This window comes from Chionomys nivalis, chromosome 6, assembly GCF_950005125.1.
Source record: "Chionomys nivalis chromosome 6, mChiNiv1.1, whole genome shotgun sequence".
NCBI classification, from domain to species: Eukaryota; Metazoa; Chordata; class Mammalia; order Rodentia; family Cricetidae; genus Chionomys; species Chionomys nivalis.
Window position 1 is genome coordinate 100,590,147 of NC_080091.1, and position 23,941 is coordinate 100,614,087.

General features: G+C 46.7%; 1 protein-coding gene across 2 annotated transcripts in view; it reads left to right on the forward strand.

Annotated features, from left to right (window-relative positions):
* The first annotated feature begins 670 nt into the window (after positions 1-670).
* Positions 671-23,941, forward strand: part of Tgfbr3 (transforming growth factor beta receptor 3) — a 176,791-nt gene continuing 153,520 nt past the window's right edge. Inside the window, exons 1-3 of one of the 2 annotated variants that reach the window (XM_057772958.1) lie at positions 671-1,008; positions 19,281-19,373; positions 22,538-22,713. In XM_057772958.1, the coding sequence (XP_057628941.1) occupies positions 22,650-22,713 (64 nt within the window). In that variant the 5' untranslated portion in view covers positions 671-1,008; positions 19,281-19,373; positions 22,538-22,649. The remainder of the gene's footprint in view (positions 1,009-19,280; positions 19,374-22,537; positions 22,714-23,941) is intronic. The other variant, XM_057772959.1, reaches the window with a different exon arrangement.

The following is a 23,941-nucleotide window of genomic DNA, read 5'->3' on the forward strand; positions in this document are numbered from 1 at the left end:
GAATTGGAAAGCAAAGTGTAAATAGGAGTATCAAATTTGTGTTGGTGATTGTACTGACCGCACTTAAGTCTTACAGGTGCAGTTCACCGGCACAAGCGAGTAAGACCTTGCGCGCTCACCTATCCTTTACATCCCGAAAGCTATGGAGAAACTGCAGCGACAACAGCTGGGGAAGACGCTCTGCAAAGACGCTCTGTGCCATCCTGTAGAGAGGAGAAGGCAAGACCTTGTCTACGCTACCGGAACATATCTTTTGATAACCAGAATTGGAAAATAAAACCAACTGGGGCAGAATGAATGTGTGCGGAGGGACTGCGATGGGGAGCGGGCTTATATATCAAAAACCACAACCAAATAAAACCCATGTCTTCTCCAGAGAGCCCTGGTAGTTTGAAGGATTCAGGGAGTGGCAGCCAGTACCGGTTCCCCATTCTTTCCCAAGTTAGGGTTGCCCACCCGCTATCTCATCCCGGGCTGCTCCCTGACTTCCTTTCCCTTCTTTCAGCTTCAGACTTCTCTGCCCAAAGGGACGCGCAGGCTAGAGCAGGCTCTCTGGGCTCATCCATCAGCAGGAGAGGAGGGGCAGAAGGAGGAGTTTCTAGGCGGCCGAGCCCCCGCGGCCCGCGGCGCCCTTCCCCCTACGCGCTGATTGCTGTGGCTGCGCGCCCGACCCCGCCCGCGCGTGTGCGCGGTCGAGCGAGGGCGCCGCACGGGCCTGATGGGGGTGATCCAGGGTTTCGGGGACGCTGAGCGCCACTTTCCTCCTCCCTGGCAGTGAGAGAGAGAGGGACGAGGGGGAAGCGGGCTGCTGTCCTGCCAGGCCACTTTCGCTGCGCTATTCCGCGAGCTCCCGGCAGGAGGTGAAAGTCCCCGGCGGGGTCCGGATGGCGCAGTTGAGCTGCGCCTGCTGAACTCGCGGCCGCCTGCGCACGCAGGGCGCGGGGACTCGTCTCGGCTGCTCCCCCACTTCGCGGCGGACTATCGGTTCCCGGACACGCCGCGTACGAGGTACGTGCGGGCTCTGCGCCTGGTCCCCTGCTGTGCAGGCTGTGCGCTGAGGGCTGGTGCTTGCTTCGAGGGTTTGCTCGGGCCACCCGGGACCCCGAGCTCGGGACCTGGCTTTGATCCGGCCGGGTTGACGCTGAGCGGAACAGGGATCCGCGGCCGTCCCGGGTGGGCAGCGCCGGGGAGGAGCTCCCCACCGCCGCCTTCGCTATTCCTCTCCGCGGTTTCCTAGTCCAGTGCGGGGCATACAGGCCACTGTCCTCCCGGCGCGTGACAGCGTGGGTGGGCACTCGACCGTGATGGATAGCAGAGGCCGCGGTCGCAGGACACGCGCGCTCAAGCCAGCCCCGGGTCCCCGCCGGCCGCGCCCTGACGCGGGGAGGACGCCCGGGTTAACCCAGCCGCGCTCCCGCTGGATGTTAGAGGCTCTCTCGGTGTGTGAATTTGGTTGGGACAAACTCGGGACTCTTGGATGTTGCTAGAAGAATCGGCTTGCAGAGTTGCGCTTATTAGGGCATTTCTTCCACTTTACGACACCCGTATAGAAGTGCAGACAGCCTGCGTGCCAAGCCTGAACTACCTCGGCAGAGTAGAACCTGGCGGCTTAGGTGTGGGTGCCAACAGTCGCCCCACTCGCTAGCTGTGGGCTGGGGGAACCGGGTCCCGCAGGGTGGCTTTGAGGCTGCAGGAGTGCACAGATGTTCAGGAAGAGGACCGCGCGGAGCGGTGCACAGGTGTTAGCGCCGCGTGCTGCGCCCTGCGGTGAGGGATCCAGCGAGTGACAGATGGAGATGGGGAATCAGGCGTTTTAAAGTTTCTTCTTCCTTCGCAGAACTGAAAGGCTTGGTAGAAGTTTCCAACATACAAAACCTAAACCAAAACAAAAAAACACACCATATCGTGATCCTTTAATATCCTTGGAATGGTCGTTTAGACCGTAGTTGGCTACTTCAGAGAGAACTCAGCTGGTTCTTTTGGGGTAATAAAACGGGAGTGTATGGGTTCAGTACTGTGTGCTCCATAATGTCTCCAAGGCAGCAGTCGAGCTTAAGTCCCACCCCAACTCTGGTTAAAACCTTATGATTTTAGTAGACCCATTTTACAGTTCGCGTGCCAGACTGTAGCGGCTAGAGGCTAAGTCACTTGCCCAAGGTGATACACACAGCTTTCTGTTAGTTTTAATCCAAGAGCTGCCCTGGTCCTGGCGGGAAACGGCAAGGGGCAGTAAGTCCTTGGCCCTCTGTCTTGCTTAGCTTCCTGTTTGAGTTGAATACATCTTTTGAAACACTAATTATCTGTGATTAATTTAGGTGATCATACACGACCTTTGCAGGGGCCAAAGCCCAGCTCTCCTGAGCCTGGCTCCAGATAATTATAAATAGAACCCCGACTCGTGTTAATCCTTAGTCCTCATTGCTTTTATTAATCTACCAGACATTGTTGATCAAGGCCACTAGGCTTCCTTAGGAAGCAGCTTGAGGTTGGCACAGGAGGTAGGGAAATAATTCTTACCCCCTAAAGGGCCATTAAGGAGGAGTTGATTTCATGCAATCGTGTCAGCTAGAGGATGTTGCTCTTGTTTCTTGATGTCCTGCGCTTTTGGCTTGGATTCTGCATTGTTTAGCGTTTCAAGGCTTCAGCATATTTTTTACTCTTGGCATTGCTGTTAACTTTAAAGTTTCTATTGTGATGGAATATGACAACCCCACATCAGCTTTGCTTAGCTATTGGGTAAGAGATATACATTTAAAAAAGATAAAGTCATCAAAGGTATTTTGAACCCCAGCACTTCAAAGGCCAATTCCCTGGGAAATTCTTTTTAACATTGGCCAGTAGGGGGAGCATAGCGTACTTACTGATGTCCTGCAGGCACCTAAACTTGCTTTACTGTATGTACTATATATTTCAGAAATGGAAAATGTTGTAGCTTTATCTAGCAAAATAACCAAGCTGCTTTCTGTGGAGGGATGGGTTTAATTTAAGCTGGTTAAAAGCAGGATGACCCTGAGGTCTGGGCCTGAATGTTAAAGGTGTTTACAGTGGCGTGTAGGGTCTCTCTTTTTTTTCTTCTAGTTTGTTTTTCTTGAGATGTGCGCCTGTAAAATTTTGTGTTGTTTGAATAATATTCCAGGATATTTAGGAGATCTGGCAATCCAAAGAGATTCATTTGTGAATCCTTTTGTATTGACCCCTATTTGTCTCATGTATAAAACTGCATAAATGAACTCCTTGGGGAGGCTGATGAATTCAGTACCATCATCATTATCTTTCATTAACACCTTCCAAATTCGAGATAGTAAGAGTAGGCTCATTATCCCATGTTCCTTTTACATACCTGTGCATTCTCTAGATATGTTTGTTTCAATACACGCTGGGTTCCCTGAGCAAAAGTGCTTGGGGGGTGGGGGTGGGGTAAAAGGTCTCTGGATTTCATATCTGCATATACATATTGATCTCTTGGGAGAGGTGACCCAAATCCAAACATAATTTGGGTGTCATATAGACCATAAAGGTAGTTCCATATGTTTTTAGTGTAGTTACATTATTACTCTGGCTAGTTACACAAGATCAGTATACATTTTCCACTTGTGGGGGTCATGTTTGTCCTGAGAAAGTTTTGGATTTCGGAACATTTTGGATGTTGGATTTTCGGATCAGGGTCCTTTACCTGTGTGTCAGTAGTTCAAAATCTTATCCTGTGTAAGTACAGGTGTCTGTGGTATGTTTAGGCAATTATGCCTGTAAATATGCTTATAAAATATCTAAGAATCAACATACTTGTATTTTTTATTAAGTGAAAGTTTTCCGTCTTTGTAGTTCCATTGGCAGGTCTTGTTTCTTGTGTATCTTATATTAAAGGTTTAACTTTATATTAGCTGTTAGGGTCAAATGGGACCTATTTTAAATCTCTTTAGAATTTAGCCACTTTTCCAGCTCGCAGCCTGCATTTGACACTACAGACTCGCGGTTTTACAGGGTCTCCGTTAGTCTTCCATTCTTTGATCTACTTTACTCATCTCACAAATGTTTATCAGCACCCCACCCCCTCTAATCAGTCCCTGTTTCCGGGCTTTGGAACTTGGGAAATTAGAATAACGTCTTCTGATAGCTGAGGTCACACTGGTCTGAGGATGCCAAGGCTTTCTCACAGAAGAGCATTCACGTGGCAAAACTAGCTTGCTGGAAGGAAACTATTGTCTCCTTTTTTAATACTCAGAGGAATTAATCTTTTCCTTTTGCCTACAAACTTAATTTATAAAAATCTGCCTGCCAGCCAGGCTGTGGTAATGCACACCTTTAATCCCAGCATTTGGGAGACAGAGGCAGGCAGAGTTTGAGGCCAGACTGGTCTACAGAGTGAGTTCCAAGACAGCCAGGGCTGTCGAGAAACCCTGTCTCGAAAAAAACCAAATCAGTCAGTCAATCAATCAATCAATCAATCAATCAATCAATCAATCAATATGCCTGCCTAAAAGCCCAGGGAAGTCCTGTGGTGTCACTTCTGGCTTCTTTTAGTTCTCAAGTGGTCTTAAAATTCTATGAGTGTAGTGAGGAGCTGCAGTGGGCTGCGTTCCGGCAGCCCCGGCTCCCACATGGCTAGCTTTACCCAAAATAATTACACGGAAATTGTATTCTTTTAAACACTGCCTGGCCAATTAGTTCCAGCCTCTTATTGGCTAGCTTTTACATATTGATCTAACCCATTTCTTTCTTTCTTTCTTTCTTTCTTTCTTTCTTTCTTTCTTTCTTTCTTTCTTTCTTTCTTTCTTTTTTTGGTTTTTCGAGACAGGGTTTCTCTGTGGCTTTGGAGCCTGTCCTGGAACTAGCTCTGTAGACCAGGCTGGTCTCGAACTCACAGAGATCCACCTGCCTCTGCCTCCCGAGTGCTGGGATTAAAGGCGGGCACCACCATCGCCCGGCTGATCTAACCCATTTCTAATATTCTGTGTAGCACCACGAGCTGGCTTACCAGGAAAGATCTTAACCTGCGTCTGTCTGGAGTGGAAGAATCATGGCGATTGCCTGCCTCGGCTTCTTTCTCCCAGCATTCTGTTCTGTGTACTTCGTCTACCTAATTTTCTGTCCTATCAGGGCCAAGGCAGTTTCTTTATTAATTAACCAACGAAACAACAGATAGAAAGATGACCCTCCTCCATCATATGAGTCTATGAAAGGTGTTTTACACCTAAGGACAGACAGGTAGAGTTTAGAGCAGGCAGGTAAGTGGTAATGTTACTACAGCACACACACCACCTCCGTGTTTTTGTTGTTTTGAATTAACCCTGTTCTTGACAAATCATTAAATTTCCTTTTTGGGGTGTGTGCATGTACACACGTGCATGCACACTCATTTGCCCTATGCGTGTATGTGAATCTTGTGCATGCATGGTTGTCAGAGGAGGGTGATGTATCCCCTGGAACTGGAATTGCAGACATTGGTGAGCCACCCTGTGTCCTTTGAGTGCAGACTGTGCCTGGTGCTATGCGCCCATTGTTCCAGCACCTCTATAAGTCATTTTAATGTGTATTTTCTATAGTCTCAGTGCTACTGGATGGAAAATGATGATGGCTACATTTATTGGTTACTGGAGGACAGCCTTTCCTCTGCAGACAGTTTTAAACAAGAATTTTAATAGCTATTTCAGTCAGTTCCTTATTTTCTTATACTTTCAAACATTGATTTTTTTTTTCTCACATTTAAAAGCCTTAACTGTTTTTTGAAGTTTACATGTCTGATTAGGTTCATGTTCTTAGAGGTCTTTAACTCAAAAGTAATTTTTCACTTCCTCAGAAGTGTGGACTGTTGGGAATATGAGAACTAGCCTAGGTTATGTGGAAACATTTATTGTTACTATTGTGATTGTTATGTTGAGGAGCTGGGGTTTGCGGCCTTATGCATTTGAGACCCCACCCCCAAATAAGGAACACCAGTGTAGTGATATTTTGTTTGTGTTTTAACAAATAAAGCTTGCCTGAAGATCAGAGTGTAGAGCTAAGCCAGTAGAAGCTGGGCAGTGGTGGTGCATGCCTTTAATTCCAGCACTAGGGAGGTGGAGATAGGAGTAACAGAGAGAGGACTAGAAGGTGGGAGGAGTCTGAGGAGACAGTCTGAGGACAGGATCTCCCATTTGGTCGAGCATTGGTAGAGATAAGAACTCTCTGGACCGCTCTGCTTCTCTGATACTCCAGCATTGACTCCTATATCTGACTCCGGGTTTTTAGTATTAAGACCGACTAGAATTTGAGCAACACATCAATGAATGACATTCAACGAGGCGTCTGTGTCAGTGGAAGCAAGCAGCCGATGGCAGGAAGTTCTGGTTTCCCTGTCTTCCGACCTCACGTGTGAAATAACACCGCTTCTTTGTAGCATTTTGTCAAAACAAACTGTTGTTAACCTGCTCAGTTTCTAGTCCGGATGACATAAACCAACCACCTAGAGAAACTGTACAAAAAGAATCTGGGTCCATGTCCTGGGCCCTGTCTATCTCTAGATGTCTTTCTAGTGCTTGAAATCACAGTTTACTTGTTAAGTGACTTACTTGGACTCAGCATGGATTTCCAAGCATGCTCCCTCTCCATCTTAGGGACCAGTTATTTGGATCTCCATCTCTCTCAAGAGTGTAATATTTTGGTTTTGACGCAGTATTCATATAAATTCTGCCTGAGGCTGCTCCTGTTTGGACCTCAGTCTGCATTTTCCCCTTCATTTTTTCAGAACAGAGATGGAGGCTGATACAGGTTAACAACCAGTTATGAAGCACGGAGTCTGTACTTAAGAAGATCCTGCAGTAGAGGCCTGGAACTATGCCTTTAGGCTATCCGAGTGCATCTACTGATGAGAATTATCATATGGTGTTTGCCCGTGCACACGTGTGTGTGTGCGTGTGTGGTGTGTATGTGTGTGCACATGTGTATGCTGTTAGCCCAGCGTGTGGTGTATGCCTACAACCGTAGTTCTTGTGAGGTAGAGGCAGAAGAAGCAGGAGCTCAAGATCAACTTAACATCCACAGTGAGTTTGAGGCCAGCTGGCTACATAAACCCTGTCTTAAAAAACAAAAACAAACAAAAACCAAATAAACAAACAAGCAAACAAACACCCCCACCCCCACCCCCCAAAAAAATCAAAACTGTCTCCCAAATCTGGGCAAAGGACTCTCGAGTGACGTGTGACGGTGGGCAAGTTTCATTTTTATTTCAGATTTGATGTCACCAGACTAATCATTTAGATTAAATCAGAAATACTGGATTCCTCTTCAAGGCTTTAAGAAAGGATAATACAGAAATGTCTATTTCCCTGGGCGAGGAGAGCCTGCAGAGCTGGGTCCTGCTCACACCGAGAATGACAAATAGTTCATTTCTCTGGCATATGCCGAAGGTCGGGTTTTTGTATAAAATTACAGAAGGACCATTTGTGAAAACACATTTCCCTTGATTAATTCCTGGAGAAAACAACAATAACAAAAAACCCTCTCTAGAAAACAGCCTGGGAATGGATCCTTGGACCTTTCCTGTCGATCAGATTGCCCTGGGAGCCGAAATGCTTGCTGCATTGATGGCCCATGTGGAGGGTCTGGCAGAAAGTTGGATTTCTTTTTATTTTTTTCTTCTTTAGCTTTTTTTTCATGGAAACTTGATGAATACTTAATTCCATTTTGTGTGTGACGAGTCCCTCTGGCTTCTGTCATCCTGTTAGCATCTTTAGCAATTTATGTGTTCTGACAGTATGATGTTGGCCCTTGGATACAACACCATGCTGGTGACTGTTTGCGGATTTCACTTCATAATTGTCTAACTGCGCAGTAATTGCTGGAGCAGAATATGACTTTTTTCCCCTTTCACATTGGGAAGGTTATTTGAGGTGAGACACTTTGACACAAAGCCTAAATAAATATCATTGTGCAATCCTCACTCTGTTATGGGGAGTTATCTCTTTTGTGGCTTTTATTCTTTTAAAACAAAACACTCAAGCACAGAGACTTCTTAGTATCCAGAAAGGGTACGGGCCTCTTTCTCCTGCGTGGCTTTGTACAGTGGGCTGACAAACTCGGTTTGACTGGGAGGGAAAACACCGTTGAGTCATAACGTGGGCTGAGCATCAATGTAGTACAGGTCTTCCCTGTGTGGGAGAAGTCTCTCATCTTCTGAAGGTGCTGCTTCACTCTTGGGGTCTACCTCCTTCTGCCAAGGCCTCTTCGGCCAGACGTCCCTCTTCATTTTCCTTCCTTCTTTTCTTCCTTTGTTTTAGTTTTATGACTTTAGAGAGAGGGTTGTGGTCATATGTCCATAACATGCCTTTTGAAGCATGAATCCTGCATGAGTAACAGCCCATTTTGGGATGAGAGGGCTGCATCCCTGTCTTGGTTCCTAATCCTCCTAGTCATTATTAACTGCAGTTGCAGCCTGGTCGTTGGGTTCCTGATGTTTTCTACAGTAGCCCAGGAAGGAGGGACCTATGTACTCTATTCCACGTTGATGGCTTTTCAGTTTGTGGCATCTGTGTCTCCTTTGCTAGAGTGTCTGTTCACAGTTTTATTTTGATGCAGTGTGTGGGCTTAAAGAAAGAGATTTCCTTTAGAAGGAGTTCTGCTAAGTTCTTGAAAACGCCTCCAGAAAACGTCTCAGATAGATAACCTTGCTGAATAGGGTTTGAATGGGGGCTCGTTGAACTCAGAGCAGGATTCTTTGGAGTTTAACTGGCCTGGGAGGCTGGGAGGGGGTGGGGTGGCTGGAGAAAGCTTCCCTGTTGTGTCACAGGATGGGACTGCTAGCAAGTCTCAGGAGGTCTGCAGGAGCTAAGGTTGTGAGGCTACAGCTGGCAACTCTTAGGAACCCAGAGATGATACTGTTCTCCAAAAGCATCTGGCTCAAGTTATACATCTCTCTTTCTCTCTCTCTCTCTCTCTCTCTCTCTCTCTCTCTCTCTCTCTCTCTTGTACACACATTCACGAACGCACGCACACACACACACAGATACCCAAAATTAAGCCAATAAAAATGATCACTTGGGTGTGGGGCTGCCATTTATAGTGGAAAAGACAAAGTAATCTGCTGGGTTTTCTGCTCCCTTTCAGATGCCCCTCAAGTACTCTGTACCAGAAATTAGAAACAAGTTTAGGATCGACGTTTGGTTCCCGTGTTTCTCAGAGAACAGAAGAGCAAGCAGCTAGGCAGCTTTCCGGAGGTTCTAAGGTGTCGGGGGTTCTGGGACCCAGCGGGTGTGTTTGGTGGAGTGTTTTCCTGTCCTCACAGTGGAAGGTCCCACACTGTTCCACACACTTTCCCCGTTCTTTTCTGTAGCTGGATGATGCCCACGAGCACATCGTCCTTCACACTGGGCAGACGCAGCTAGCTTTGCCTTTCTTTTTGAACACAGGGGCTCACATCTCTCAGACTGGCCTCAAACTCAAGTGTAGCAGAGGATGATCTAAACTTCTGGTCTCCCCGGTGTTGGGATTACAGGCATGCATCACCGGGCTTGGTTTATGTGGTGCTGGGACTTGAACCCAGGACTTTGTTTGTGTTAGGCAAGCACTCTGTCAACTGAGCTACAAATGCAAGCCCAGCTGCTAGCCTGTTGTAGTGCTTGCTGCTGGTTGTGGGATCAGTGGGCTCAGGAGACTCAGGTGGCCATGAATCTCTTTTCTGCTCCAGTAGCTCACACCAAGCGTGTTGCTCATCAGAACACTGTCCCAGCCTGCTGCTTGCTTCTGCTCTTCTCTTCCCTCCATGTTCCCTTCTGTGGTTTTCTCAGAACTAGCTCTCCTGTCTTCTCCGTTGAGTTCCTGACCTCTCTTCAGGCTTCCCTTTCAGTACTGAGCCCCTGTGTGTAGCTTTAGTGTTAACCCACTTTCTGTTGCTACAACTGAATTTCTAAGACCGAGTGATTTATACAGAATGAAGGTTTGCTCAGTTCATGCATCTGAAGGCTGGGAGACTGCGGTGATAAGGCGCTTGTTGCTGGTGTGCTCCACAGCATCTCCAGGCAGCGGGAGGGGAAAGAGAGTGTCCCAGCTCAGGTGTCTATCTGTGAAAAGCTGTAGTCAGAATCAGGGCCCTCGCTTGACGACCTCGCTTTATTGCCATCTCTTGATCCCTCATTATGGGGATTAAATTTCAGCGTAAGTTTTGGTGGGGACACCAGAACCATTAGCTCTTTCCTCGCCCCTTCTTTCTTCTTCTCAGCCTACATTTAAGTGTTCATATTTCCATGTTCAATGGCCATATCTATTCTACAAACGTCTAGCTCTCTCGTTTAGACTCGGCCGGAGGTAGTCTCATGTGGTTCAAATAGGTCTCCCATTAAATTAAAGCCTCCTTCTAGTGTACTGTGCTATTCTGTGACCCACAGTTTTCTCTTTTTCACTTTTCACGTTAGCAATGGCATCAGAAACCAAGCTAGAGTCTCGGTCTTGCTTCTTTCCCCCCTGTCCATGGATGTGGTCTTAACTCAGCAAATCTCCGCAGATAACACTCTCTCCTCCACCCCCAGGACTTCCCAGACTCTGGGCTATTCCCATCATCACCAAGCTGATTTTCATGGCGTCTACATCTGTCACCGCCATCTTCTCAGGCCTATCTGCGCCTCTTGCTCTGTGCGGTCCCTGTGACTCTGTTTTCCATAGCGTGGACTGCGTGGTTAGTAACGTTCAACCACTTCTCTGCCTCCTCCCTCTGCTTCTTGTGAACCTCATGGTGTTTCCTCAGTGTGCCACACGTGCCCACACCCAGGTCTTTCTGTCACCACCTGTCTAGCGTTCCCAGATCCCCCTTCCAGGGTCTCTGTCCCTAGCTCTTCACATGGTTTGTCTTGGAGATGTCATCTCTCAATAGCTCATGAGAAACTTTCATTGCTTTGGCTTTTCTTCCTGAGGACTTTTCTGGATCAACATTGAGCTTTTCAGTCATCTTTTTATCACCATAGCCACGTACCTGAGGTCGTCCTAATAAAGAGAGAAGGTTCTTGGCTCACAGTTTGGAGGGGCTCGTTCAGAGCTGGCCCTGCTGTCTGTGGTGAGGTAGCACACACGGCGGGAAGTATGGCAACAACATTGCTCACCTTATGTCTAGGCAAGAAATAAAAGGCTGGGGTCTCGCCACCTCTTCAGGTGCCCATCCTCAATGATCTAAGGTCTCTCACTAAGTACCTCCTTCCTGAAGGCTTTACCGCTCCTCGTGGTGCTCCTATGGGGAACCAAGCCTTTAATAAATGGGTCTTTCGGAAAACATTCTGTTCTCCCAGGTATCTGAAGCTCACTTCCTGTGGATCCTTAGTAAAAACAAAGAAACAAGTGGAAGACTCAGATGCACACTTCCTTTCCCCGTCTCTGCTTTCACCTTCTTAGCATGTATGTCCACTCCACATACAGTTGTGTGTCATGCTCATGATCGTCTCCAGGCCTCCTGGGGTCGGAATTAGCACATTTTCTTCTCTGTGAAACAGTGGCCAGCAGGGGCAAGTCCTTCAGAACTGCAACGTTTGTTGCAAGATTAAATTAACTAGAAGATGCAGGCCTTTGGTGATTTTTGGGTAGCTCTGGTCCAGTTACACTCCACTATCTGTCCTGCTGGAAGATGGAGAATCTTATTTTTCACAGCCGCGTTGAAGACTACACGGGCTGGAACACTGACTGTTCTCCCTGCCGTACAAGTGGTTTGGGGAGATTCCCATTTCACTCCACCAGGCACAGGCTGTGGTTTCCCTTTGCCTGTGGTGTGCCCTTTAACCCATCCTGCTAAAAAGATGAAAAGTAAACACAGTGGAGGAAGGGGCTCGGGGAGAGGGTGGGCAGAGCCGAAGGCAGAGCTTCATCGTGGCCCTGACATCCTCCTTTGGCTCTGAGCTCATCCTGTTGGCAGTTCAGGGAACCTTCCAGATTTGCCTTGCCTGGGGCTACAATAGCTTGGAGACAGACCTTGTGTCTCTTGAGTGGGTTTTTTTTTTTTTTTTTTGTACTATTTTCTTTGAAAAGAGATGTTCTTCTTTAGGCAAGAAAGACATAGAAGGAAATTAAATTATCATCTCATGTAGCCCACGCTGGACTCAAACTCAAGAACCTTCTGCATGTACCTCTTGTACACTGGGATTACACATATGTACCACGATACCCAGTTTTTACCATCTCAGGAAACTTTTTTAAAGATTCATTTTCATTGTGTTTTATTTATGTGTGCATGCCTATGCGGGGGAGGGGTCAGAAAACAACTTTGTAGAAGCTGGTTTTCCGGCTCCTGGATGGAACTCAAGTTGTCAGGCTAGGCAGCAAGCCCTCCTCCCACCTGCCCCATCTTTAATTTGAAGTGAAGTTTCAACCCTTCTTAGATTGTCACAGTGTTTCTCTGTCCTCTGCTTAACTGCCGCCGCCTCACCCGCGAGGGCTTCCCTGACTTGTCTAAAACAAACTCAGCGTGTCTTTAACCCTTCACAGACCTTGTCTTCTGTTCCCCATAGAGAGTTGCTAACCTCTGTTTACCTCCCAGAGCCAGTGTCCAACACATCATTGTTACTTCTAAATGTTTGTTGAGTTAATGAATGAAGCAACACATAACTGCTGGCCAGACCTTGCCATGCTGACTTCAAAACAAAGTAACTTGCCCCTGTGTCAGCCCTCGTCAGCTAGGAGCTGTCCCTTGTCCCTGGCCAATGTCCACAGTGATATAGGGACCTGCACAGGCCCTTTCTTTCCTTTTCTTTTTTTCTTCTTGATTGTGAGCTATTTCTGGCACAGTCCCTGTTTATAGTGGCTAAGAGCATGGGTTGTGGATTTAGACAGACTTGGGCTCAAATTCTGGTCCAGGGCTGCTTAGCTGGTGACCTTGGGGTTGCTTAGCAACTTAAAGGAAGCATCCATCCCTGTGGGTGGTTGAGAGAATCACTGGGATGCTATGTGGGGTCAGAGAAGAAAGTCAGGCAGGATGCGCATAGGAACAGGCTAAGGCACACACACTCAGGGACAATTGTAGCGGGAAAGCAGTCTGGGAGAAGTAGAGGACCAGTCATGGAGCCTTCTGAGTTCTCAGTCTGCCTATCTGTAAGAGACTGCAGTAGGTATGATCCATCTCTAACGCTGAGTTGGCTTGAAGTAGGTAACAAAAAACACATTACACACAGTAAGGATATCAAGGATAGGATTAATTGTATGTGGTTTTTAGAATAGGAGGGTGGGATGGGTAGTTCTTAGACTTTGAAGACTAGCATAAAATGTTTTAATTTTAAAAAACAACTATTTATATATCCTTTACATATAATAAAAAAATAAACAAAATGAGCATGTCTGGCAGAAGTTGGATTTAAATGCTTGCGTTGCTGGGAGCATTCGGCATCTTTGTTCACATAAGTTCTAGATAAACAGTGAGCGTAGCAACAGTGTTGTCCTCAGCGCTGTGTGTGAGGTTGGATGTTTGCCGTGGATGGTTTGTGATCCTGCTGGCCTGTTCACAGCAAGGCATTTGAATCTTCCACAAGAATGCACGAGAGTTTATTTTCTGTGAGGAACTCCCGTCAGCTGTCAGTCATGATGACAACTCTACGGGAGGTATAGGAGAAAAGAGTTTTTATTTAACCTATTCATATTAAGGATGAAGAAAGTTAAAGCCCAGAATGCCTTGTGAGACCCTTGGATGGCAGAACTCTTGCCTTCTGCCCTCTTGAGCATACTCAAGAGTTCTTTCTTGCAGCTGCTTCTGGTTTGCTGGTCATTCATTACTGGAAATGTTCTAACAAATTCCTGGCCTTCCATAAATTTTCTATTGTAATGCATATAATAGTGTCATTTTCTTTTTGCAGTGCTAGCGATCTGTCCCACGGTCTTAAGCATGTTATAGGCCTGAGCCTCACCATTGAGCTATTCTCTTGTGCTGGTTGGTTTTAGTTTAACTTGATACAGACTGGGGTCACCCAGTGACATTGCTGTGAAGAAACACCATGACCAAGGCAATTCTTATAACAATATCTGGAGCATGGTGGCACACGTGGCTTTGGAGCAGTAGCTGAGGGCTGAATCCTGTTCCAAAGGGCAAGAGAGAGATAGAGAGAAAGTCGGGGCCTTGCAAGGACTTTTGAAACCTCAAAGCCCACCTCGAATTTTTCAAAGAAAACTCAAAGTAACACACTCCTCCAACAAGGCCACTCCTATTCCAACAAGGCCACACCTTCTAATCCTTAAATAGTGCCACACCCTGATGACTAAGAGTTCAAATATATGAACCTGGGGGGCCATTCCTATTCAAACCTCCACACCTTGGAAGAGCCACGTTGGCCTGTGGGGAGGTCTGTGGCATTTTCTTGATTGACACTGATGTGGAAGGGACCAGGCCACGGAGAGTGGTGCCATCCTTGAGCAGGCCTGGACTGTAGAAGAAAGCAGGCTGAGGAAGCCACAGAGAGCAAGCCAGTAAGCAGCATTCCTCAGTGCTTTCTGCTTCAAGCTCCTGCCTAGAGTTCCTGCTTTGGCTTCCTTCAGTGATGACTGTAACCTGAAAGTCAAATAAACCTTTCCCTCCCTAGGTTGCTGTTGGTCAGTGTTTTATCACAGCAGAAGACAAACTAGAACACCCAGTCCTGTCACCGCTTGTTCAATGGGGAAAGAGGAGAATCACAGTTGGAAATGTGCACTACACTGAACCTTGATGGAATCCCTTGCAGCTTTGTAACTAAACCCTCTTGATGACAGCTGGCTCTTCATCCTGAATAGTTTGGTTGGTGGGCCCTGACAGGCAGAGTTCCACAGTCCCCTGCTTAAACCTCTGAAGATTTGAGAACCAGAAGGTAGAAGAGGAAGTATGTACAGATCCCTGCCTTAGCCATGTCCAGGCAGTAGCTCCTCTATTGGGAACAGCTTCACAAGCAGTTGTGAGGGGTGTTAGAGCTTGTGTCTTTTCTTGTTGATTTGAGAAAATGTCCCCCTGTGTAGCTCTGGCTGACTTAGACATGGCTGCATAGATTAGGCTGGTCTTGAATTGTGATAGTCTTCCCTATCATAGAAGGCAAACTAGAGCCTCTTAAATTCTAGGATTTAACCCACCATGCCTGCTTGGCTCAAGACTCTTTTGTTTTATTACTTTATTTACTTACCTCTTCCTCCTCCTTCTTTCTCCTTTTTCCTCCTTCTCTTCCTCTTCTTTGTCCTCCTTCTTCCTCCCTTTCTTCCTCTTTCTTACCTTCCTTCTTCCTCCTGCCCCTTCCTCTTCCTCCTCTTCTTCTCCTTTTTCATGACAGGGTCTCACTATGTAGCCCTGGTTGGCCTGTAACCTTTTGTAGAACAGACTGGCCTTGAACTCACAGAGATCCACTGCCTCTGCCTCCCAAGTGCTGAGATTAAAGGCCCTTGTCACTACGTCCAGCTGTGTTCTTTTGCGGATAAAATTTTTGAATTCTAGGAAATAAAGTCTTATCTCAAAATTAATAACTTTCCATAAATTAGTATCTATGCTTTTCACTGGCAGTTTGCCCATGAATTAGTATCTATGTTGCTTTTCACTGGCAGTTTGCCTATTGAAGTCTTGTGCATATTTTAACCACTAACAACAACTGTCTCAAGTGTGGGTGAGAAATCAGTCTGTGAGTCTGAATTAAACATGGTCTTATTTAGGCTTGGGACATCTCTCCCCATTTGCTTTCCTCTGGGTAGAGTGTTTTCCTTCCCTCCTGAGCAGACCAGAGACATCATCTAAACAGTCTTCCTGTAGCAGCTCCTTCTCCAGGTGGCCATGTGGGCATTCCAGACAGTGTTGTGTGTGTCCAGGACATTGACACAGGCCCCAAGTTTGTTAGTGATGAGGTTATAGTGTCGCTGGATCGGGGCTGGCATTGAAGTGGGATTTGATAGCTGGATTGTTGCCTGTGTCAGGAACCCATGTCTCAAGCAGCAGCTCATCTTCTATACCATTCTGGGCTTTCCCTGTCTGAGGCCATGGATGACTCTTCTTATTGGTCATTGTCCTCATTCTCTCCCCAGGTGAGGCTCCGTGGGGTGACAAGCCATGCCTGCGGCTTTGACTCCATGCCAGCCCTGGTGTGGAATGTGCTAAGTTTCACCATTAAACACAATATTGACAGAAAAGAGAAACCCTTCACAGAGAAGTGCACGCCCACAGGCCATCACGGTATGGGCAAGCCTCCATAAAGACTCTCTTCTCACGTATTCCCAGGTTGTGGCAGGTTGACAGTTAAAACTAACCAGCACAAAGGGGAACAGTACAGCCTGAACATAGGCTGCAGGGTCCATAGGAGGAGGAGGAAGGGCTCTGAGATGTTCTATGGAGAACTGACTGCAGGGATTACCAGAGGGCATGAGATCAGCTGACATTCTCAGAGCAGGTCAGACACAAAAGGATGGAAGGCAAACTCAGAATGGAGCCTTTGGCCTTCCCCTGCACTCACACAGGACATCCTCAGAGCTCCTGTCATCCCAGCATTTGAGAAGTAGAAGCAGAAGGACTGTTAGGAGTTGAAGATCATCCTTGGTTTTTCCAGACATTCTAAGCCAATGGGAATTCTATAGGAACCCCAACCCCACCGTGGCCCACACTCTCTCTCTGGACTAAGAACATCAATGTACCTGGCCATAGCACTTTTGGTTTTCTTAGGACTGAACCCTATTATATCCTTAAAAACCCATGTATGCCTGATTAGACCCTTGGTGGAGAAAGGAGCAGCAGTCTTTGGTGCTCACAGTTTTCCAATTGTTGGCAATTAACGTGAACTGATGAGGCTCCCTCTTTCTCCCTCCATGTGGCTCAGCCCACCGCCTTGTGTGCCCCTGGCTCCTGGTCCCTAGTCACCTGAACTCTCACTCCTCACTGCCCCTGCTCAGCCCAGAGCAGAGGGGGTTTTCATAATTGGTAAACTGAGATGGGAAGACTCACCCTGAATTTAGGCAGCACGGTTCCATGCCCCTGAGCAGTGTAAGCACAACAAAAACAAGCCATGCAAGCAAACATTCATTTAATCTGCTCAGCTCTTGGCAAATGTGACGTGACTGGCTGTCTCCAAGCACGTGACCCTTTGACTGTCAGGGCCTGCAACTGTGATCTGTGAGCTGAAATCAAAGTATTTTATCATAATAACGAAAGTGAAATAAGGGTACTCACTCAGTATCTTTCTATGCCCAATAATTTAAAATATGTGTCTCCTAAGAGTCCTTCCTTTATAATTCTTTCCATACTGTGTAATTCCATGTTTGTGACTATATGCCTATTTGCCATACTGTAAATCTGTAAGTGTAAAAAGCATACCTCTCGATTGATTGGCCACTATCTGGTGCAGGGCAAATAGTAATAACGGTCTGTGGACAGAAGAAACGGTGCTGAGAAATTAAATGTCATATCCCCAAAAAGCAAAGGACGTTGCTTTTATTTGGCCCAAACAAAACCCCACCAAGCAGAGGCTTGGGCCCTTTTTACACCGCCACACCCTTGGCATCAGACCGGTTTGCCTGGCACACAGTGGCTGTAAATATTTGCTGGATATCAATGGCACTTAGATATGGTTTCAGAGATTTCTCATCCAGATCCAGTCCCCCACCCTCCCTCTCTGGGTACCTGCGTGATGCAGCTTCTCTCTGTGTGGAGGGGAGTTTAGCCGCTGCGAGGCTGCGCTCATCTGTGTACCATTCCAAAGGGCATCCAGGTGTCACCAGACAGCAATGGCTCTGCTACTTCCCCGGCTGCCACGCCACACGCTGATGTTGCGGTCCACACTGCTGTCACTGAATAGTGTATTGAATGGTGGACAAACAGTTCTGCCTGCTTTATTTAACATTTTCAAACACAAATGTGTGTTTATCAAAAAGTCCACCTAGTTGACAAAGTAGAAACATTTTAAAATACTTGTGCATATGTGTGTGCACATGACCACGGTCATGCATGTGCTGTGACACTCAAGTGGAAGATTAGAAGACAGCTTTTGGTTCTCGTCTTTGTAGGTTCCAGGGATTGAACTCGGACTGTTGGGTTTGTACAGCAAGCACTTTGATCTGCTGAGTCGTTTTTGCCAGATCCCTTCATTTCTAAGTCGTCAGAAACGCGAGTAACTTACTACTTGAGCTCAGGCAATGCCATTGCCCCTGGCAGCAGAAGACCTTGGCCTTCCTGATCCTTCTGCCTCTGGAGTGTTGTGATTTCAGGAATGCACCACCTAGCCTGCTCTATGTGTTATTGTGAACGGAGTGTGTACTGTCGCGAGCATTCTGATGGAGTGTGTGCTGTCGCGAGCATTCTGATGGAGTGTGTGTTGTCTGTGTAGTGGGCGAGCATTCTGACGGAGTGTGTACTGTCTGTAGCGGGCGAGCATTCTGATGGAGTGTGTGCTGTCTGTGTAGCGGGCAAGCATTCTGATGGAGTGTGTACTGTCTGTGTAGCAGGTGAGCATTCTGATGGAGTGTGTACTGTCTGTAGCGGGCGAGCATTCTGATGGAGTGTGTGCTGTCTGTGTAGCGGGCAAGCATTCTGATGGAGTGTGTACTGTCTGTAGCGGGTGAGCATTCTGATGGAGTGTGTACTGTCTGTGTAGCAGGCGAGCATTCTGATGGAGTGTGTGCTGTCTGTGTAGCGGGCGAGCATTCTGATGGAGTGTGTACTGTCGCGAGCATTCTGATGGAGTGTGTGCTGTCTGTGTAGCGGGTGAGCATTCTCATGGAGTGTGTACTGTCTGTAGCGGGTGAGCATTCTGATGGAGTGTGTACTGTCTGTAGCGGGTGAGCATTCTGATGGAGTGTGTACTGTCTGTAGCGGGTGAGCATTCTGATGGAGTGTGTACTGTCGCGAGCATTCTGATGGAGTGTGTGCTGTGTAGCGGGTGAGCATTCTGATGGAGTGTGTACTGTCTGTGTAGCAGGTGAGCATTCTGATGGAGTGTGTACTGTCTGTAGCGGGTGAGCATTCTGATGGAGTGTGTGCTGTCTGTGTAGCGGGCGAGCATTCTGATGGAGTGTGTACTGTCTGTAGCGGGTGAGCATTCTGATGGAGTGTGTGCTGTCTGTGTAGCGGGCGAGCATTCTGATGGAGTGTGTACTGTCTGTGTAGCGGGCAAGCATTCTGATGGAGTGTGTACTGTCTGTAGCGGGTGAGCATTCTGATGGAGTGTGTACTGTCTGTGTAGCGGGCGAGCATTCTGATGGAGTGTGTACTGTCTGCAGCGGGTGAGCATTCTGATGGAGTGTGTACTGTCTGTATAGCGGGTGAGCATTCTCCCAACTGAGTAACCTCCCACTCCTACTCATGACAGTTTTAATTCTGTTTGCTAAATCAATCTTCATATGATCTTCAAATCTAGGTCAGTGACGTGATTCAGTCAACGAAAGTGCTGCTGACAACCAGAGTTCAGTCCCTGAGACCCTGGTGGAGGAAGAACATTGGCCTCTGAAAGGTGTCTGCTGCATGAATGAGTGCTGTCTATGTGTGAACCTGTGTACACACACACCACCCTCACACACACACACACATCACACACAGACAAACTCACACACCAAACACACACACAAGACACAGATACATATTAACACACACATACCACCACACGCTCACAAACACACACACATAGACACACACACATCACACACACAAGATACAGATACACACTAACACACACACCACCACATGCTCACATAGACACACACATAGGCACACACACTCACTCATCATACACATACAAACTCACACCAAACACACACACACACACACACACACACACACACACACACACACACACAATCTTTAGCCCAGAGCAGGTTTTTCTAAGCTGCTCCTTTCAAACCAGGGTTTCAGGCCATGGTGTTGTCAAGGATTCGGTTGAGTAGGCTTTCCCCAGCTAATCCCTCTATTTACCACGTGCTTTGCTGGATCCCAGGAATGTGCAGCAGCCAGCTCAGATTAATGGCCTCAGAAGTAAACACAGCACGATCTGAAATCAACAGACTTAGCGGCACATTCTTCTTTGTTTTTAATCTGTGACTCTCGCTCTCCATGTTCTTCTGTTAATTTGTGGTGCTCGCTGCTCTCAGTCCCTCCGCTTTGAAGCTATACATAATGAGCGGAGAGACCACTCTACAGTGGTGAGCGGAGGGACCACTCTACAGTGGTGAGCGGGGAGACCACTCTACAGTGGTGAGCGGGGAGACCACTCTACAGTAGCCTGCAAATTGTTCCAGGACCTCAGTGGGCCTTTTCATGTATGTCCTTATCTCTCATGAGTCCCAGGAGGGTCAGCAGCCCCTGGTCTTTTCCAAATGAATATGACAGACCCTCACCTAAAAGAGAAGCTTGTGTTTTTTGATTTTATTTGAAAGCTTCAACTTTCGGAGGCCTGGCTTCCCCCAAATTCTGCCGAGGGACTGAATCTCTGAGTGTTGGCTGGAGATTAGCCAGGTAGGGCTCATGTGGTTCCCTTTTTAGTCTCCCGTGTCCTAGAGTGCTGTCACCACCCTGGGGAGATTAGACCAAAGCTCTCTGCAGTTTGCTTTCTTCTTGGACTAGTTCTGTTAAAGAGGGACTTTAGCTCAAAGAAGGCCCCCTCTTTGTTTGCCACAGCTGTGTGGAGTTCCAACTTGTCTTGGACTTCCTCAGCACTGTCTTGAGATCCGGCGTGAACTTGCTGTGGTTTGCTTTGGGCATCAATCTGTTTAGCTTGGCTCGGTTGTATAATAATTATATAATTGCCCAATATTCTTGTCAGCAATTTGCAGTCCATATTTTTAATAGAATCACTTGCCTTCCTTTCCATGGGTTCCCTCAGAACTGGTGGCTCCTGGATTAATGCAGCCCAGCCCCATGGGTCCCATGCAGTGGGGGCAGGGGTGAGCCCTGTACTGCCTGTGGCCATTGGCCCGTAAAAATCCCCCTGCGAGCCATCTTCTTCCAGCTCCTTATGGGTTTTGCTTTATTAAAATTTCTGCTAGTATTTGTTGAAATGTGTCCTTTGAGAGAGATTCTTTTCTTTATTAATTAACCCATTTAGGAAATCTAGTTTCTCAAAGAGGAAAAACTGGGACAAACTTTCCTCGTTGTTCAGTTCTTAAGTTAATAGATATAGATATTTCCATTTCTCTGATACACCGAGGAAAGATGGTGGCGGAAATCTGAGGCTTCAAGGGGCCATTGAAGCTAATTGCGTGGCTTCCAAATCATTTTTCTAACTTAGCCTCGCGCCACCTGTGACTGCTCACCGTGCTGCTCTCTGGGCCTTCAGCTCCGCTGGCCACGTTTCTCTCTCAGTTGCCCTGCTCTTTACTGTAGGTTCTCCCCTTTGCAATAGGCAAAACTTGCTGGTAGTAGCTAAGAATTACATAAATAACCACACCCTGATCTTTCCAGTTTATCAGTGAGAAGACCTTAAAGAGAATGGAGCAGTGATCAAAATAGCTAACATTGATGACTGACTGAATGATTGATTGTATATGATCTGGGAGCCACTTTTCTAAGCCTGTGCTTGCTCGATGTCTCTCTCTTTCTCTCTTCTCTGTCTGTCTTTCTCACACAATACACACAAACACACACACACACAGACACACACACACACATTTCAAGACCCTATCTCAAACAAAACAACAGATCTCCCAAAACATACATATAAAAATCACAAAACTCAACTGGGCATGGTGCTCATGCCTTTAATCCCAGAACTCAGGAGACAGAGGAAGGTGACTGTGAGTTTTTGGCCTGGCCTTTTCTTCATAGTGAGCTCCAGAACTGCTTAGCTTACACAGTGAGACCTTGTCTCAAGCGAACAACGCACACACATACACACACGCACGCTCACACACACCACAAAAGCGGCAATAATAAAACCCTGACAGGGCTCTAGATAGGACGGGGTTAGAAAGAGCCTTCTAGATCTCCTGGCCCAGGTCCGAGTCTTCTACAGGTCAGAGGGGCGGTGAAGACTTTATTGCATTTTAATGTTGGCGAAAAGGTGAAAGGGCTTTGTTCTTTTATGGTTCTATGTGTGTGTTTTCCAGATCAGTTTTCAGTGTAATTGAATTCAATCTTGGTGATAACTCTGTCACTTTGGCACGCGGCTCAGTTTCTAGGAACTATTTCTGCTTGCTGGCACTCTGAGCTACATGTCCAGTGTTACTGTTGGCACTCTGAGCTGAGCGTTCCATGTCATTGCCTGCTGCGGATAGGACAGGTGACCTGGAGTGTCTGCAATGGTCCAGAAAACTCTACACAGGACCACAGATCTGCCTGAGTGTGATACTAGCTATTCAGGAAGGCTGAAACAGGAGGGACTTTTGAACCCCAGAGTGCTGGGCTAGTCTGGGAAAAACAGACCCTGTCTCAAACAATCCCTTCCAACTCCCCAGATATCTAGAATGTCAAGTATAAACATGTCACTTTCAAAACTATTTTCTATGACGTCTTTGTTAAATAATCCCCGTCCCCACCCTAATTTGCCTGAGTGCTGTCCTGGTATGTTTCTTGACAAATTGTTTCTTTTCAGAAATTCTCCATTTAACTTTTAACATTTAATGTGTGCTTGTTGGTGAAATTTCAACACCATGTTTTCTTACTGAAATTTGTTTATTTTTATAGACAATTTGACAGTTACAGAGAGGGATTTTAAGGCCACTTCTGACTTGCCAAGCTCGCCTTCGACCTGAAAGACCAAAGGCTGCCGTGACTGGAGGGGACCCACGTTGGAGAAATGGCAGTGACTTCTCGCCACGTGATCACTACCATGTTCGCCCTGATGAGCTCCTGTCTGGCTGGTAAAGCTCATTTTGAATTTCATCTTCTTATCGCCTTGAGTGCCTGTTTTCCTGTTTTCTTCCCCTCCTCAGTCTCTTTGATGAGAAATATTTAGGCCATGTTATCTTTCTGTAAAACACAAATATTTATGTTCTTTAGGCAAATAAAATACTTGACTACCACTCAGGTCCATAATGTATTTGCCTGTGTTGTAGTTTACGAGACTGGGACTAGACATTCTAACGTCACAGCACGGAAGCCCAGCTACCTCTGTTGAGGCTGGCAGACTGCGAGGAGCCTGCTTGATTCTGGTACCTGTGTAGATAATAGCGAAATAAGAATTTTATGGTTCTTTTTATTCTTTTCAAAGAATATTCTTGTAAAACAAGTAGATCTTCTTTTTTTTAATTAATTAATTTATTTAAGTAGATCTTCTAGATAGAGGTAGCACTCTCATCATGAGATTTGGGCAGGGGGTGTTTAGTTTCAGCCGCTTCAGAGACATTAGTAAAGACTCTTTATGAAGTCAAGAGAGGTCTAAGAGGCGGCTGGAAGTTCTTGTCTTGCTGGGTGAGGTCTGCAGTGCCAGCTCCAGCACTGAAGGGAGAAAGGGGGAGGGCACTTTGTGTTTCCCGGAGACCATCAGAGTAGACCGGTGGCATTTGGGGAGCAGATGACCATGTGAGGACGCTCATCCTGCCTACCAGCATCTTAGCGTTTCACGTCAAGGCCATGTGACTAATTTGGAAGATTAATTTGCTCTATTTTGTCGTCATTTGCTCTGTGTGTGTTCCGCAATGAGCCGTACAAAAGCAATTCATTGGCTCAGGTCTGGAAACTGTCAGTTCTCAACAAGAACAATACCGACTTAAATAGGTACTACAGCCAGCCTCTGGGCGAAATGATTATAGCATATAAAAACAAGTAAAAATTAATTTAATAAGCTCATGTAATCAAACCTCCGATGAGGTGTAATTATTTGTGACATTTTGTAGGAGATAAAGTGAGAGATGAAGACATAGTTCCTTTACATGAAGTTGGGCAACTGGGGGATAGATGATCCAGATTTTACATTTTACATCTCGCGTGGTGGATGGAAGATAGCATCTGACCACAGAGGCTTTGCAGACAGCGGGGGCTGTTTGCAGACAGACTGTGGGGAGGCCAGTTGGCAGAAACTGATGTGGAAGACTGGGGATCAGAATGTCGCCCCCCACCATGGCAAACATTTTGAAAGAAAGTTGTTAG